This window comes from Camelina sativa, chromosome 11, assembly GCF_030686135.1.
Source record: "Camelina sativa cultivar CO46 ecotype springtype chromosome 11, ASM3068613v1".
NCBI classification, from domain to species: domain Eukaryota; kingdom Viridiplantae; phylum Streptophyta; class Magnoliopsida; order Brassicales; family Brassicaceae; genus Camelina; species Camelina sativa.
Window position 1 is genome coordinate 13,106,492 of NC_141890.1, and position 13,417 is coordinate 13,119,908.

The following is a 13,417-nucleotide window of genomic DNA, read 5'->3' on the forward strand; positions in this document are numbered from 1 at the left end:
TAGAAATTACCAAAACTCAAAATCAGCCTTTTGAGTGATAATTTTCTACAATTACACAAAATTTTGATTTACCCCCTTATCTACTATTTTAACTATTTTAGTTTTTTTTATTAAGTTGCTGTTTTTTCTTTTTTGTATATGGCATATTACGATCTCAAGACAAAAGTCCAATTCGATATACTGTTTTGCTCAATAATTTAACAGCAAATGGCCATTGCTAATAACCAATTATTTAGGCTTTAGCTAAAAACTAAAATTTGAAGGTAGGTATAAAATAATATTATCAGATTTAGATCTCGGCGTCGCAACTAAAGAAACGAAAGAAAGATTTGACGTTAACAAGATGTTTAATCATTAAAGTAGGTTGGAGGTGCTCAAAATATCAAACTTCTAATTGGCTCCTCACCCTCTCCATCATCAACTTCAAGACTTCAAGTACATGCAATTTTTTTTTTTTTTTTTTTTTTTTCTCTCCTTCAACTTTTATAATAATTTTAATAATCTACCTTTATGTCGGCGTTTAATAACCAAGTTGGCAACTTGCGAATTGTTAACCAAGCTGGCCACAACTTGCACCAGGCATCATCACCTTTGCCTTAATTAGCAAATTAGCACAAAAAAAAACAAATCTAATACTACAACAAAAGAAAGAAAGAAGTGGCCTTTCGCTATTGTCTCGATCCAGTTGAATTCTATAATTATAATTGTTTAATATCTCTACTACTAATATATAAAATGTCGCATCATAATGGATCACCCACATCAAATTTTATAATATATTTAAAAAAGTAAAATGATTATATGAGATATATACTTTATTCAAGTGGGACACTAGCCCCTGACTTGTATTGCAAAAGGCGACCCCGAATCTGAATGAAAACGGCACACACTTTTATATATCCATCTTCGTTAAAAAGTAAAAACACTTCCACTTCTGTTTTCGTCTTTTTGTATCTCTTCCTCCATTTTACAACAATGCCTTCATTTTACAACAATGTCTTCATTTTAAAAAGAGTTCATTTTCAAAATAAAGGTTTGAAGGTGACTTACTTCAATAGTACACCTTCAAATTTATTTCTAAAAAATTTTCTATTTACATTATAGTCTACAATCTTATCAATAATTTGTTATAATCACAATACTTTCATAGATTAATATAAAATACACAATAAAAAAATTTATCAAACAATATTAATAAGATACAATACCTTCTATGATAAAACAACATATAATATATATATATATATAAAATATAAAATTAAATTACATGTAAAATATAAAGTTATTCAATATAATTATTTCCATAGATATATTCAAATAATAAAATTTATATAGATATATTTCAAATAATAGAATGTATATAGATATATTTCAAATAATAGAATGTATATAAATATAAATCAAACAATTGAATTTATATAGATAGATTTCAAACAATTAAACTTATTAGACCTATTTGTAAGATAGAAAAGTTATAAAAACTAAAATAAAATATACATAAAATTTTAAGGTGCTGAATAGTGCACCCTCAAATTTAAAAGTTCACTATTCAAACCCTTAAAAATTAAGGGTTTAAGAGTCTGTTGAAACTAAAAAACCTTCAAATTTTAAGGATTTAAGGGTCTGTTAGAGTTGCTTTTACTTATAATTTGTTTATCTTTTTTTATGCAACTCTTATTATAGAAAATTGTGTTCACTGTTCGTGTGTTACAAAACTTTGTTATATATGAAAATGGATTCACGAAAAGTTATTACAATTTCAGACGGATCACAGACTAAATCTACCATACTTAAAAAAAACAACCAAGAAACAAAAAAAAACACGTGAAAAATCTTATACCAAAACTTTTTAATAAAAAGAAAAAAAAAAGTAACACATATCACGATAATTTATATATTTTTTCTCTAATTATTTTCTTAAAATCTAAAACATTATAATAAAATTTATTAGTTTTTCTATTTTTTGTTGTTTCATGAAATCTAGAAAGAACATTTTTGTTTTGAGGTAAAGGCTGTGTTTTTTTTAATGAGAGTTTTGTTGCATAGACGAAAATGTTGACTTCCTTAGAGAATATACCTAACCAAAATGGAAAGATTCATAGTTATCCATAAACCTTAAATCCCCAAAATAACCTTCTATGTAAGGACAATTATGTCATTCTCGTCATATGAAAACAGTAAATATCATACTGTCTATGAAAAAAAAAATTAAAAATATAAGAGAATCTTTTTATGAAGCAACATACATAACAACATTTTTTTTTTTTTTTAAAAGAAAAATAAATCATTTGTTTTTTTTGTGTGTGTTTTGAATCATCACGACGTCGTCACCTGAGAAGAAGCACTTCCGTCACCGGAGGAGTTGTTACTACTACGAGCCATAGCTTCAGTAACAGTGGCGAGTTTCTGAAGATTAAGCTTAACAACCGTATCAGCAAACATACGAGTATCGTCCTCCGTGTTCCCTTCCGGCATATCGACGACGTACGACTCCAACACCACCGTCCAGATCCGTTCCTCTCTCTCGAACCTATGCACCGTCGTGACTGACCTGTAGTTCGTAAGCCTGTGCTCTCCTCCGATGATGCTGAACCCCGTGACCTTCCTCTCGTCGTCGAGCACGTCGAGCCTCTCCGTCGACGTGTTCGCCGGCAAACCGCTGATGACGATGACGTCGCGCGTGCATCCGACGCGCATCTGGAAGCCAGGCTCGACGGAGCAGGATTTGATGAAGTGTTTGTAGGTCTGTGGTTTGTCGAATCTCCTGACGATTGACCAGACGAGGTCAGGCGGCGCGTGGATTCGCTGCGCGTGGAGTGAGCTGCAGCTTCCTGGTCCGAGTTTGTATGTGTGGAACTCCGCTATTGATTGTTTCAGCTCCGATCGTTCTTCTGCTGTTAACTCCGAAGGCATCGCTGTCGTTTTTTTTCTTTTTTTTTCTTTTTAATTTGATTTTTTTTTTTTTGTTTATCGAATTGGTTTGAGATTCACCATTGAAGACAACGACGAGCTTTAGAGATTATTAGACTCACTCTCTCTCTCTCTCTCTCTGTATTTATCGTTGAAAAAAAAAAACAGAGTGTGTGTGAGAGAGAAAGAGAGAGATTTGGGTTTTTGAGGGGAAGAGGAAGGACGAAGTTGAATAAATTAAAAATAGTAAGGGTAAATTAGGGAATAATATATGTGGGAATTGAAAGGGGTGCAATTGCAAAATAGCAAAAATGGAATCTATTAGGAAAAATATAATCAGTTGACGACTCTATTGTTTGTTACTTATTGGGGGTCGGGAAAATTTTGGGAAGCAAGACTTAAGTTCATAAGTTTCTTTTTATTTGATCTTTTTTGTTTTCTTTACATATTAGTAAATATTTTTCCATTAGTTTATATAAATTTTTATATTTGTATTGTTGTTATTATCAGTTGTTGATTAAAAAAATCAAATTTTATTAATTGTTTAATATATCATTTGGTGGGGTATTGTAATTAGTGACAAAATCAATGAATTTTTATACAAAGCTACAATTTATAAGATATACTATATATATATATATATTTATTTTAAATATAAAACAAAATAAATGTCGGTGACAGAATTATATTAGATAAATATCCACAATATAAAACACGAAAAATGTTTCTTAAATTTAATAGTAACAAAATTAACTAATTAATTATTTCTATTTATGTAAACAATGATATTTATAACAACATTAAAAATAAGATAATATGTTGTTTTAGTTCTAAAATAACAAAAAAATCAGAATTACATTTTTACCGATGTTTTTAAAACCGGATCGGTAATTGAACCGGAAAAGTTTCTAGGTCATGAGTTAATACGGTTCGATCGAGGTTAACCAGGTTCAATTAATTTTAATGATATTTTTATAAATAATAAGGAAAGATATGTTTTCTAATTTTTTTTCAATGATTACAACTATGATATAATTGGTTACACCACATAAAATACTTCAATAATCATAATTTTTTTGTAAATAATAAACTTAAAGTGTAACAAACTAACCATTACCAATAAAATATTTTAGTAATCATTCTCTTCTATTACGTACACTAGAGAAAAAAATGAACACCAAATTGATTACCAAAACATGCACTGATCAAACATCTTTTATTATAAAAATAATTGGTTTCAATAAAATTACCTTAATTTTGAAGATTTGTGGTGTGAATTGCAGAGAACTCAAACTAAAAGAAAAAAAACTAGTATGAAAAGTAAAAAGTTCAATTACGGAAATTTTTATTTTAAGAAACCCTACTACTGCTAAAAATAAAACTAGAAAGGTAATTAATTGCACTCGTTTTTACAAAAAAAAGTTAGAACCCGGTTTTATCCGGCTCGATAGTTCACCGGTTTTTGGGTTTTTGATGAGTTGATATGGTTTTTTTACCGGTTTAATTTTCTTTGGATTTTGATATTAATCCAATCCGGGTATGCTGCCGGTTCACGGGTTAACGTAGTTCAACCGCCGGTCCGATCCGGTTTTGAAAACATTGCTTTTTACTAAGAAAAATGTTGAAATAGTTTTAAAATAATGGCAAGGTCCTTCGATCAGAAATATGCCTTTACTTCTCTTTCAATTCTTCTTCATCTTTCTTTTCTAAATGCCTCTCCAACTGAAATTCCATGATTTTTGGGTCGCAAGATGAAATAGCAATGCCACCTATGCCTTTGTTTCAAAGAAGTAACTGTTGCTGGTTTTAAACCATGACAAAAATCAATGGAGAAGACGATCTTAAAAAATATTTTGTTACCTAAAAATTCTGAATTTTAATTGGGAATTTTCCAAAATTATAGTTATGCCCTTTAATATGTTAATAATTACAATATAATGTGTTAATAAAAGAGTTGCTGGTTTGAGTCGTGCGACAAAAAAAATAACAGAGCTGATGTGGTTGGTCTTAAATGTTACTCTGTTCAAAATATATGATATTTTAACTAAAAGCACGCATATTAAAATGTATATATTTTTAAAAGGTTTAATTAATCATAAATAAAACTGCATAATATAAATATTTATAAAATATTAAACTAATTTAATAATTGTATAGAAATTTGAAAACATCCTATATTATGAAACAAAAAAAATCTTTAAAACATTCCATATTATGAAATAGAGAAAATATGATGTGTGGTTTCGTAAGTATGAAACTGGTAATGGAGAGACCCTTACCTTTGGAGGACTTGGTGGATAGTGTGATCTCTAATTTGTCATCTCTTACTATAAATTAACTTTTTTTTTTCTTTTTGTAACATCTTTGTTTTGACGCATTTAATATTTTTTCCGTCATAGCACAAACGCATATCTTATTATATAAATTTTGGTTTATATAATTTATTCATAAGTAAAATATATATTTCTAAAACATCAATTTATACAAATGAATTTTTTATCAGTCGATCAAATATTCATATAGTTTTTTTTTTTCAGCAAAAGAAATTTATTCAGAATAAAAATTTGTCAAAATACAGAGGTTCCATCAACCATGAGGGTGAATTCTTACCATCTGAATAGAAATCTGAATGAGCACAACCCCATTTTGCTAATAAATGAGCTACCTCATTGTTTGTTCGATAAACAAAGGAAAATTGCACCTTATTAAACTGTTTGGACCAAAACTTAATATCATGGATTAGACTATATATGGAGACATCTACTAGAGATCCATTTAGGCAATCTATTAAGGTTTTACAACCTCCTTCAAAACAAACATTTGTGTAGCCGTTGTTCAAGGTTTGTTGCATTGTGAACAATAACGCCTCTGCTTTCACCTTCCAAAGGAGTATTTGCAGCTCTTAGCAGACTTGATCCCCAGAAAAGTTCCTCTCTTAAGTAATTTCAAACCATCACTAGTCCTCAAAGTCTATCGTGATGGTAAGCTATATTTTTCCTTTTTGTCTATTGTAAAAACCTCAATCCTTTAAACTTTTGTGATATGATATCTCAATTTTTTTTGTAAAGGATTCAAATGATTCTTATGATCATAGATCAATAGACTTAGAGTCTTAAAGAGTAATTGATGCTGCAAACGCTGAAGAAGAACAGAAAATGTTTGATGGAGCAGAGCCATCTACAAAGTAAGAGAGCAGCGATTCATATTGATGTAGATGATGTTGAAAAGGGCAAAGGAAAGACAACATTATCAGAACCGAAGAAGAGAAAGCATAATAAGTTTGATGGAGAAAAATCTGGTAAAAGGGCTGCAATTGATATCGATGATGATGATGATGATCTACATGATAATGTCAAAGGAGATAAAGGAAAAGGGAAAGCAACATCAACAGAACCGACAAAGAGAAAGCAATATGCAGAATGTTGGGATCATTTTGCAGTGGTTAAGAAGACTATTAATGGAAAACTTCAAGACAGAGCCGAATGCAAGCACTGTAAGAGGGATTATGCCTACAATTCACACAAGAACAATACAAATTCTTACAATCGTCATATGGAAACTTGTAAGGTTCGGCTTAGTAATGCTAATATTAGTAAGGTGATGCTCAACTCTGAAGCAAGATTACAAGCTAGGAAGAGAGATCATATGGTTTTTCGCGAAATGGTAGCTAATTGTGTCATTCAGCATGATCTCCCATTTTCCTATGTTGAATATGAAAGAGTTAGATCAGTTTGGAAGTATTTGAATGCAGATGTGAATTTTATAAGCCGGAACATAGCTGCAGCAGATGTTTACAAGTTCTACGAGACAACGACAGAGAATTTAAAGAGAGAATTAGTTCACCTTCCAGGGAGGATTAGCTTCACTTCTGATTTGTGGAATGCAATCACTCATGAAGGCTACATGTGTCTAACAGCACATTATGTTGACAAGAACTAGAAATTAAACAGCAAGATAATTGTGTTCTATGCTTTTCCGCCTCCACATTCAGGTATGCACATAGCAATGGAGATTCTAGAGAAGTGGAAGAATTGGGGAATTGAGGAAAAGGTTATTTCCATCACTTTAGACAATGCTACTAACAATGACACAACACAAGATATTCTAAAATCAGCTTATGTTGCGGAATGATTTGTTGTGTGGAGACTATTTTCATGTGCGATGCGTAGCACATATTCTCAACATCATTGTTCAGATTGGTGTAAAGGATATAGATGATACAATGGAAAAGATCATAGAGAGTATCAAATATGTTCAAGCTTCTGAAAAACGTGAGATATTTTTTGGAAAATGTGTTGAAGTTGTTGGTCTACAGTTGAAAGCGGGCTTGATTATAGATGTGAAAACTAGATGAAACTAAACATAAAAGATGCTTGATAGGGCTCTCAAGTATCGAGCTGCCTTTGGTAATCCCAAAGTCATTGGTGGGATAAACTACAAGTTTCACCCTACAGAAGCTGAATGGCACCGATTGAAGCAGATTTGTGAGTTTTTGGAGCCTTTTGATGAAATCACTAATTTGATCTCAGGTTCAACATATCCAACTTCAAACTTGCATTTCATGGAAGTTTGGAAGATCAACAATTGGTTGATATCGAACACATAATCAAGATGAAGTCATCAGAAGTATGATTGTTCCAATGAGAGAAAGGTTTGATAAGTATTGGGAAGATCTTAGTGATGTCATTGCAATGAATACAGTGTTTGATCCAAGGTTGAAGCTAACACTGGTAAATTATTGTTTTGAAAAGAACGACAAGGGTTCTGCTCAAATGAAGATTAAACATTTGCGTGGTAAGCTTACTACTCTTTTTGAATCTTATGATAATAAGTCCATTTTCACATCATCTTCTACAGAGACGCGAAACTAATCAGCAAACTGATGAGAACGAAGGAAAAAAGGGAGTTTTGGCAACTATGATGTAAGTATTCAAATTCTTACTCTATTATGCTAATGGTTTAAAGTTTTGGTTTGAGAAATATGTATAGATGTCTAGACTTATGTGGAATTTGAAACTTTAGTTATGTTGGCTATAAAAAAAATTACAACAATTACGTAGACTTTTTTTGTGAATTATGTTTTTTACATGAAATTTAGTTACGTAGGCTATGAAAACAATTACAACAATTACGTAAGACTTTTTTTGTGGTTCATTTACAGTTTCTGTTTGTTTTAAATATGTCTTAAGCTGTTTGAGAAATGTGCAGATTTTTTTTAAAATGTTCATGTCTTGTTAATTTCTTTTGTTTGAATACTGAAATTAGTTTCATACATATGCAGGATTTTATTAACTTCCGCAAACAAACTGTTGTTACTAGTGGAAAGTCTTCTTTGAAAATGTATCTAGATGATCCGCCGATAGAAATGATAGAGTTTGAGAGTTTGGATATTTTAAAATATCGGAAAGATAATTCTCAAAGGTATGGAGAACTGGCTTCAATGGCTTGCGACCTCCTTAGTCTACCAATCATAACAGTAGCATCTGAATCTTCTTTTAGTATTGGAATTCGAGTTTTGAACAAGTACAGAAGCCGTATTCTCCCCAAAAATGTTCAAGCACTAATATGCTGCCGCAATTGGTTAAAAGGTTTTGAAGCATATGAAAATGATAAGCAAACAATTTTCACAATTTGGTATTGATTGTGTAACATTTAAGTGATATATATTTACCTTGACCTTCTTCTATTACTTTGCCATATGTAGAGGAGGATGAAGAATTTGATGAAGATGAGATATTACCTTCTTTCCAGTCAATTGTTGATGATGAAGCTTGATTTGGTTGAAGAGACATCTTGACCTTGAGATTTATGTTTTCAGCTTCCATTTCAGTTTAATACTTTGGTTTAATGTTTTAGTTTAATATTTTGGCTTAATGTTTCAGATTAATACTTTGGTTTAATGTTTCAGATTAATACTTTGGTTTAATGTTTCAGACTTTCAGTTTACTATTTATTTGATTTAAATTTCAGTTTAAACATCTTCAGTTGTTGTTTATGGTTCCACTTGTTTTGCTATTTTGCTATGTTGATGTTAATCTGCAAAGAGAGTCTCAATGTTCTGGGACATCACATTATTCAGTTGCATAGTTGCATAGTTGTTGTTCACGGCTAGAAGTACGTACGGAGATTGGTGGAGGAGAGGAAGAAGATGCCCGCGGGCATGCCCATTAATCCGCAAAGCTAAGTGGAGCGGGCATGGGCACTAATACGCCGCTTACCACCTGCAGCGGATCACTAAAAAGACGGGACCATCACGGTCGGCCCGTTCGGCGTATGCATGCCCGTTTGACATGTCGACGTAACACTGGACAAACCACAAAGATTATGAAATTTACGTTTTTTTTTTGCAAATTATTAAACCATCCTCATTAGTCATTTCTTAACGGGTGTCTCAACTATTAATTAATATTAAATTTGATATTAATGTAATCTAATAACTCCTATTAACTTTTAATTAAAAAAAATATTTTGTAACTGAAAAAAATAGAAAAATAAGGACCAATGCCATGGTGATATCTAAGGTGCTTAAAGGCTTGAGGCTACATAAGCTAACTATGAGCTATATATCATTGCATCACTCAAGCAAATGAGGAACAAAATTAACGGGATTTGACTTTCTGTTAGCAATGACGCTGACTCAAGACCAGAAGACTCTTACGAGTTTGAATTTATAGAACTTTGTTAAGGTTATATATATGATGTTGATATTACTTTCAGGATCAAAACAATAATCTATGGCTTTTTATTGGTTATTATGTTTTTTCATTTATTTATTTCTTATCATATTTCTCCAACAGTTCAGGTAGCCAAAAAAAAAAAAAGTTTATACTTCATTTTTACATTCTTTTTTTTTGTATATTGTTGACTCATGTATCTAATGTTTTATGGCAGGAACAAATTGAATATGAATGTGTTGATATCTACAAGCAACCTGAATTTCAACATCCATCGATGAAAGATCACCAAATCCAAGTATGGGGGTTCATGAACATTAGAAATTTGAATTTATCTTTACAACAATCTATGTTTTGTTCAACCATCAAAATATTTCATATTAAGATTTATTTCTCAATTGCTTGTTTGTCTCTATCTTAGATGAGACCAAGCGCCGAGTTTCAAGCTATGCTATCAATGGAGCCAGAAACATCAGATGTGGTCACTGGTAAATCTGAAGAGCGTTGTCCTAAAGGACAAGTACCAATTCACATACCGCAAAGTAACTACACTAATACCTTAATCCATCCGGAGAAAACAATTACAGCAGCTAATCTACATGTAAGTATTTTTAACCACGACATTAAACTACAATATTATTTTAACAATGGTTAAAAAGATATATTTTCGCAATTTTTATAAATAATTGAATGACATGATAAATTTATTTTTGATTAGTATGCAATTATCAAAACATTTGACAATTCCACAAAGAAGAGATACGGTGGAGCACAAGCGCTTTTCAATCTTTACAAACCAAAGGTATTGAAAAATCAGTTTAGCAAGGCTTGGATTTGGCTAAATCACAGAGAAAAAGATATGATAAGCAGCATCCAATTCGGTTGGGCTGTAAGTATACTACAAAATCTAGTTGTCCATAAAAATCATTATATGTCGAGTTATGAACTTATGGCACAATTTATCTTTCTTTTAGGTGCATACAGGATTGTACCTAGATGATCGTCCAAGGCTAACAACATTCTGGGTAGTAAGTAATATATACTTTATATTTCAATCCAATCCTCAAGCTTAATCACTTTATATCTTTGGTTTTGTTGTGTTCTTAATCAAATAAGTACACATTTAACAGTCAGATAGACACCAAAACGGATGCTACAACACGTTATGTCGAGGAGGATATGCCAAGTCCATAAAGCAATCTACCCCGGTATGGTTTACGATAAAGTTAGTGTTTTAGGCAAAAAAATTATACGATGCGCATCTTCTCGTCGGTCAGGTAAAACAAAAATGAAGTAATTGAATTAAATTTAAAGATTTAGCAAGTTATATATAATTTTAGCAAGTTTCATATAAAAACTATGTATCGATCATACAGGATTCCAGAACAAAGAGCTGGTTATTGATGACCGGGAAGACCTTGATAGGCTACTGGCCCTCTCAAATTTATTCGATGGAAGGAGCATTACAAGTTTACTTCGGCGGGTATGCAGGCGGGCCAACTGGAGCTATCAGCCCTCAGATGGGGGCAGGGACTTTTCCGAGACAAGCAGGATTTCAAAACAAGCTAGCATGTTTCATGAAACAACTTAAAACTTTCGAAGACAACGGACTGAGCGATATTAATTGCCATGAGTATGAGGAATATGTGAAGTCCAAATTGTTATGATGTATGGTATCGTCAGTTTGAACTAGGCAGAGGAGAGACGCTCAAATTCGGTGGACCTGGTGGGGAGTGTGGTATGATCTAATCAATGGTTTCAAACTTTCATTGTTGTTGTTCTTGTTGTTGTTATTTTCATAACAATTCGTACTAATTAATAAATTTGATATAGTAAAAAAAATTATATATTTATATATTTGAGAAACTTTATAAATGTGAGCAAAAATTATCTCTTAAATACAAATTTAATCCATTTCTTCTAAAATTTCAACTAGTTTTTATTGTATAGTTTAACAAAATCCAACTAATAAACAACGATGAGAAACAAAGATAAAGTAATTATTCCGATATCTAGATTTCAATTCTCGAAAGACCCTCACTTTCAGTAAATAGATTTAACAATTTTGTAGTTATGATGGTGCATAAGATTTCCAATAAAAAAATCTCGTTACCTTTTTTATTCGTTTTGTTAGAAAATATATACTAAACCATACAAAATAAACTATAGTGACTGTCAAAAGAAAAAAAAAACTATAGAATATCATAATATAACTAACGGTCAATATTTCTACATTAATTTTTTAAAGAATTTTAGTCTTCAGTGAATGAGAAAATACTTATTAGAAGATAAAATGCATTCTTTTATGACAAGACAAAAACACATTCTTTATCTATTTTTGTTATTAATTTTCTTTGATTATACATTACGAAATATTTTCTTTTGATTCATTTAAAGTAGAGAGTTTTGTATCCACGTGAAGTCTCTTTACACACTGAGGTTGGAAGTTACTTGAAGATCCTGTCTCAAAAGATGAAGCATTTCACCTAGTTCTATGTTAAGATCCACATTCAAGTCAAAATCTGCGATTTCATTATTCAAGAAATTAGATCGTCTTTGAGGTGATCTTTTTTCTGTAAGCTGCAAAAGAAAAACAAAATAAGAGTGGTTTTTGTTTTTAGTTTCCAATAAATTTTGGATTTTTGTCTTATAAAAGATGAGTGAACGTTTTTTTATACCGATTTTTTTTGGGTTTGAATGATATAATTCAGAGAAACAAATTCTGTGTTATTTTTCATAGATTACCTTGAAAACATTGGTAACAGATTCTGCTTTCCTTTTTCTAGATATTGTTTCTTCAGTTTTTTGTTCTTTTTGGATTCCATCTACTTCGTCAGTGCAGTCATAGCAAGACCAATTATTAGGAATCTTATCTACCTTTTCCATCATGCAATAACTACAATAACCAAAAAAATGATAAAAGATACTCAAAAAATATATTTATTATGTAATTTGCATGGTTAAAAAATATGTATATAGTTTGGAAAAATATTACGTATGTTCCGCACCAACTTTGCAGTTGCAACAAGTAACAAGTGAATCTTCATATCCTATATTACCACATGTATCACAAATAGTTACCTGAAAATATCATTTGATATCATCATGTTAATAACATGCATAAGCTAAGATTTAACAAAATAACTAAAGAGAAAATCATTACGTACTTCTCCTTCAGAATGAGACGACTCATTGTTATCATCGAGGATTATAGTTTCTACGACTCTTTTATTTTCAACATTATCGCCATCAAGCCGCACAAACGATTTTATTTGGTCCTCATTCTAAAAACATAAACCCTTTATCAGTTTTATTTCTCTATAAAAAAAAAGATATATTCTTCCACATCTATGATAACATATACAAATAGATAATATATATATGAAACTTTCGATAATTAAAGCATTTACTTATGAGGAAGATATTTCTGTAAAATCATATATTTTTTAAGTCATATGTGTTTTTGGAGGAATATACCAGTGTAATGTCTTTAGATACCATAATCTGAGCATATTCATTAGTGTTTGAAACCATAGTTGATGGTATATGTTACTTTTCTCAACAAATCTATTGGAGTCCAAATCCCTGAATCTTATTTTTAAAAACAAAAAAAAAACATTTCATTAATGAAACTCAAACTCAAGTATTCAACACAATTAAAGGAGAAAAAAGAATAAATCTCTAGTGAACAAAACTCAGTGATCAATCTTTCAAATTACTAGAAATTATTGAACAACACAATATCCTAATTTTCCAATATACAAAATATTTTAGTAAAAATAAGACAAAAACTATAATTTCTAGAAATTTGACATACTTTTCACTTGATGCAA

The 13,417-nt window shown here is 30.9% G+C and overlaps 3 protein-coding genes and 1 pseudogene across 3 annotated transcripts; 2 read left to right on the plus strand and 2 right to left on the minus strand.

The window, feature by feature from the left end:
* Positions 1–2,208: 2,208 nt before the first annotated feature.
* Positions 2,209–3,530, minus strand: LOC104723296 (abscisic acid receptor PYR1). Its single transcript, XM_010441631.3, has one exon. It carries the CDS (start codon positions 2,911–2,913, stop codon positions 2,317–2,319), a length of 597 nt encoding a protein of 198 aa, XP_010439933.2. The 5' UTR covers positions 2,914–3,530; the 3' UTR covers positions 2,209–2,316.
* Positions 3,531–7,279: 3,749 nt separating this feature from the next.
* Positions 7,280–8,685, plus strand: LOC109127275 (zinc finger BED domain-containing protein DAYSLEEPER-like). The gene is made up of 5 exons (XM_087472383.1): positions 7,280–7,439; positions 7,522–7,640; positions 7,768–7,832; positions 8,176–8,498; positions 8,615–8,685. The coding sequence occupies exons 1-5, from the start codon at positions 7,280–7,282 to the stop codon at positions 8,683–8,685; spliced, it is 738 nt and encodes a 245-aa protein (XP_087328509.1).
* A 959-nt stretch (positions 8,686–9,644) lies between these two features.
* Positions 9,645–11,333, plus strand: LOC104727946 (protein neprosin-like; annotated as a pseudogene).
* A 678-nt stretch (positions 11,334–12,011) lies between these two features.
* On the minus strand, positions 12,012–13,118 carry LOC104727947 (uncharacterized). The gene is made up of 5 exons (XM_010446998.1): positions 13,062–13,118; positions 12,752–12,868; positions 12,580–12,665; positions 12,330–12,480; positions 12,012–12,164 (listed from the first exon to the last, which is right to left on the minus strand). The coding sequence occupies exons 1-5, from the start codon at positions 13,116–13,118 to the stop codon at positions 12,012–12,014; spliced, it is 564 nt and encodes a 187-aa protein (XP_010445300.1).
* Between the last annotated feature and the right edge of the window lie 299 nt (positions 13,119–13,417).

What these genes read in the sequence shown, in the direction of transcription:
- LOC104727947 (XM_010446998.1), bottom strand. Translation starts at nt 13,118, where the DNA reads ATGGTTTCAAACACTAATGAATATGCTCAGATTATGGTATCTAAAGAC. An exon ending in CGTCTCATTCTGAAGGAGAA is followed by an intron (nt 12,666 to 12,751) that starts GTACGTAATGAT and finishes TGATATTTTCAG; the next exon opens with GTAACTATTTGTGATACATG. An exon ending in CTGTTACCAATGTTTTCAAG is followed by an intron (nt 12,165 to 12,329) that starts GTAATCTATGAA and finishes TTTCTTTTGCAG; the next exon opens with CTTACAGAAAAAAGATCACC.
- LOC109127275 (XM_087472383.1), top strand. Translation starts at nt 7,280, where the DNA reads ATGCTTGATAGGGCTCTCAAGTATCGAGCTGCCTTTGGTAATCCCAAA. An exon ending in CAAGGTTGAAGCTAACACTG is followed by an intron (nt 7,641 to 7,767) that starts GTAAATTATTGT and finishes CATCTTCTACAG; the next exon opens with AGACGCGAAACTAATCAGCA. An exon ending in GGAGTTTTGGCAACTATGAT is followed by an intron (nt 7,833 to 8,175) that starts GTAAGTATTCAA and finishes TACTGAAATTAG; the next exon opens with TTTCATACATATGCAGGATT.
- LOC104723296 (XM_010441631.3), bottom strand. Translation starts at nt 2,913, where the DNA reads ATGCCTTCGGAGTTAACAGCAGAAGAACGATCGGAGCTGAAACAATCA.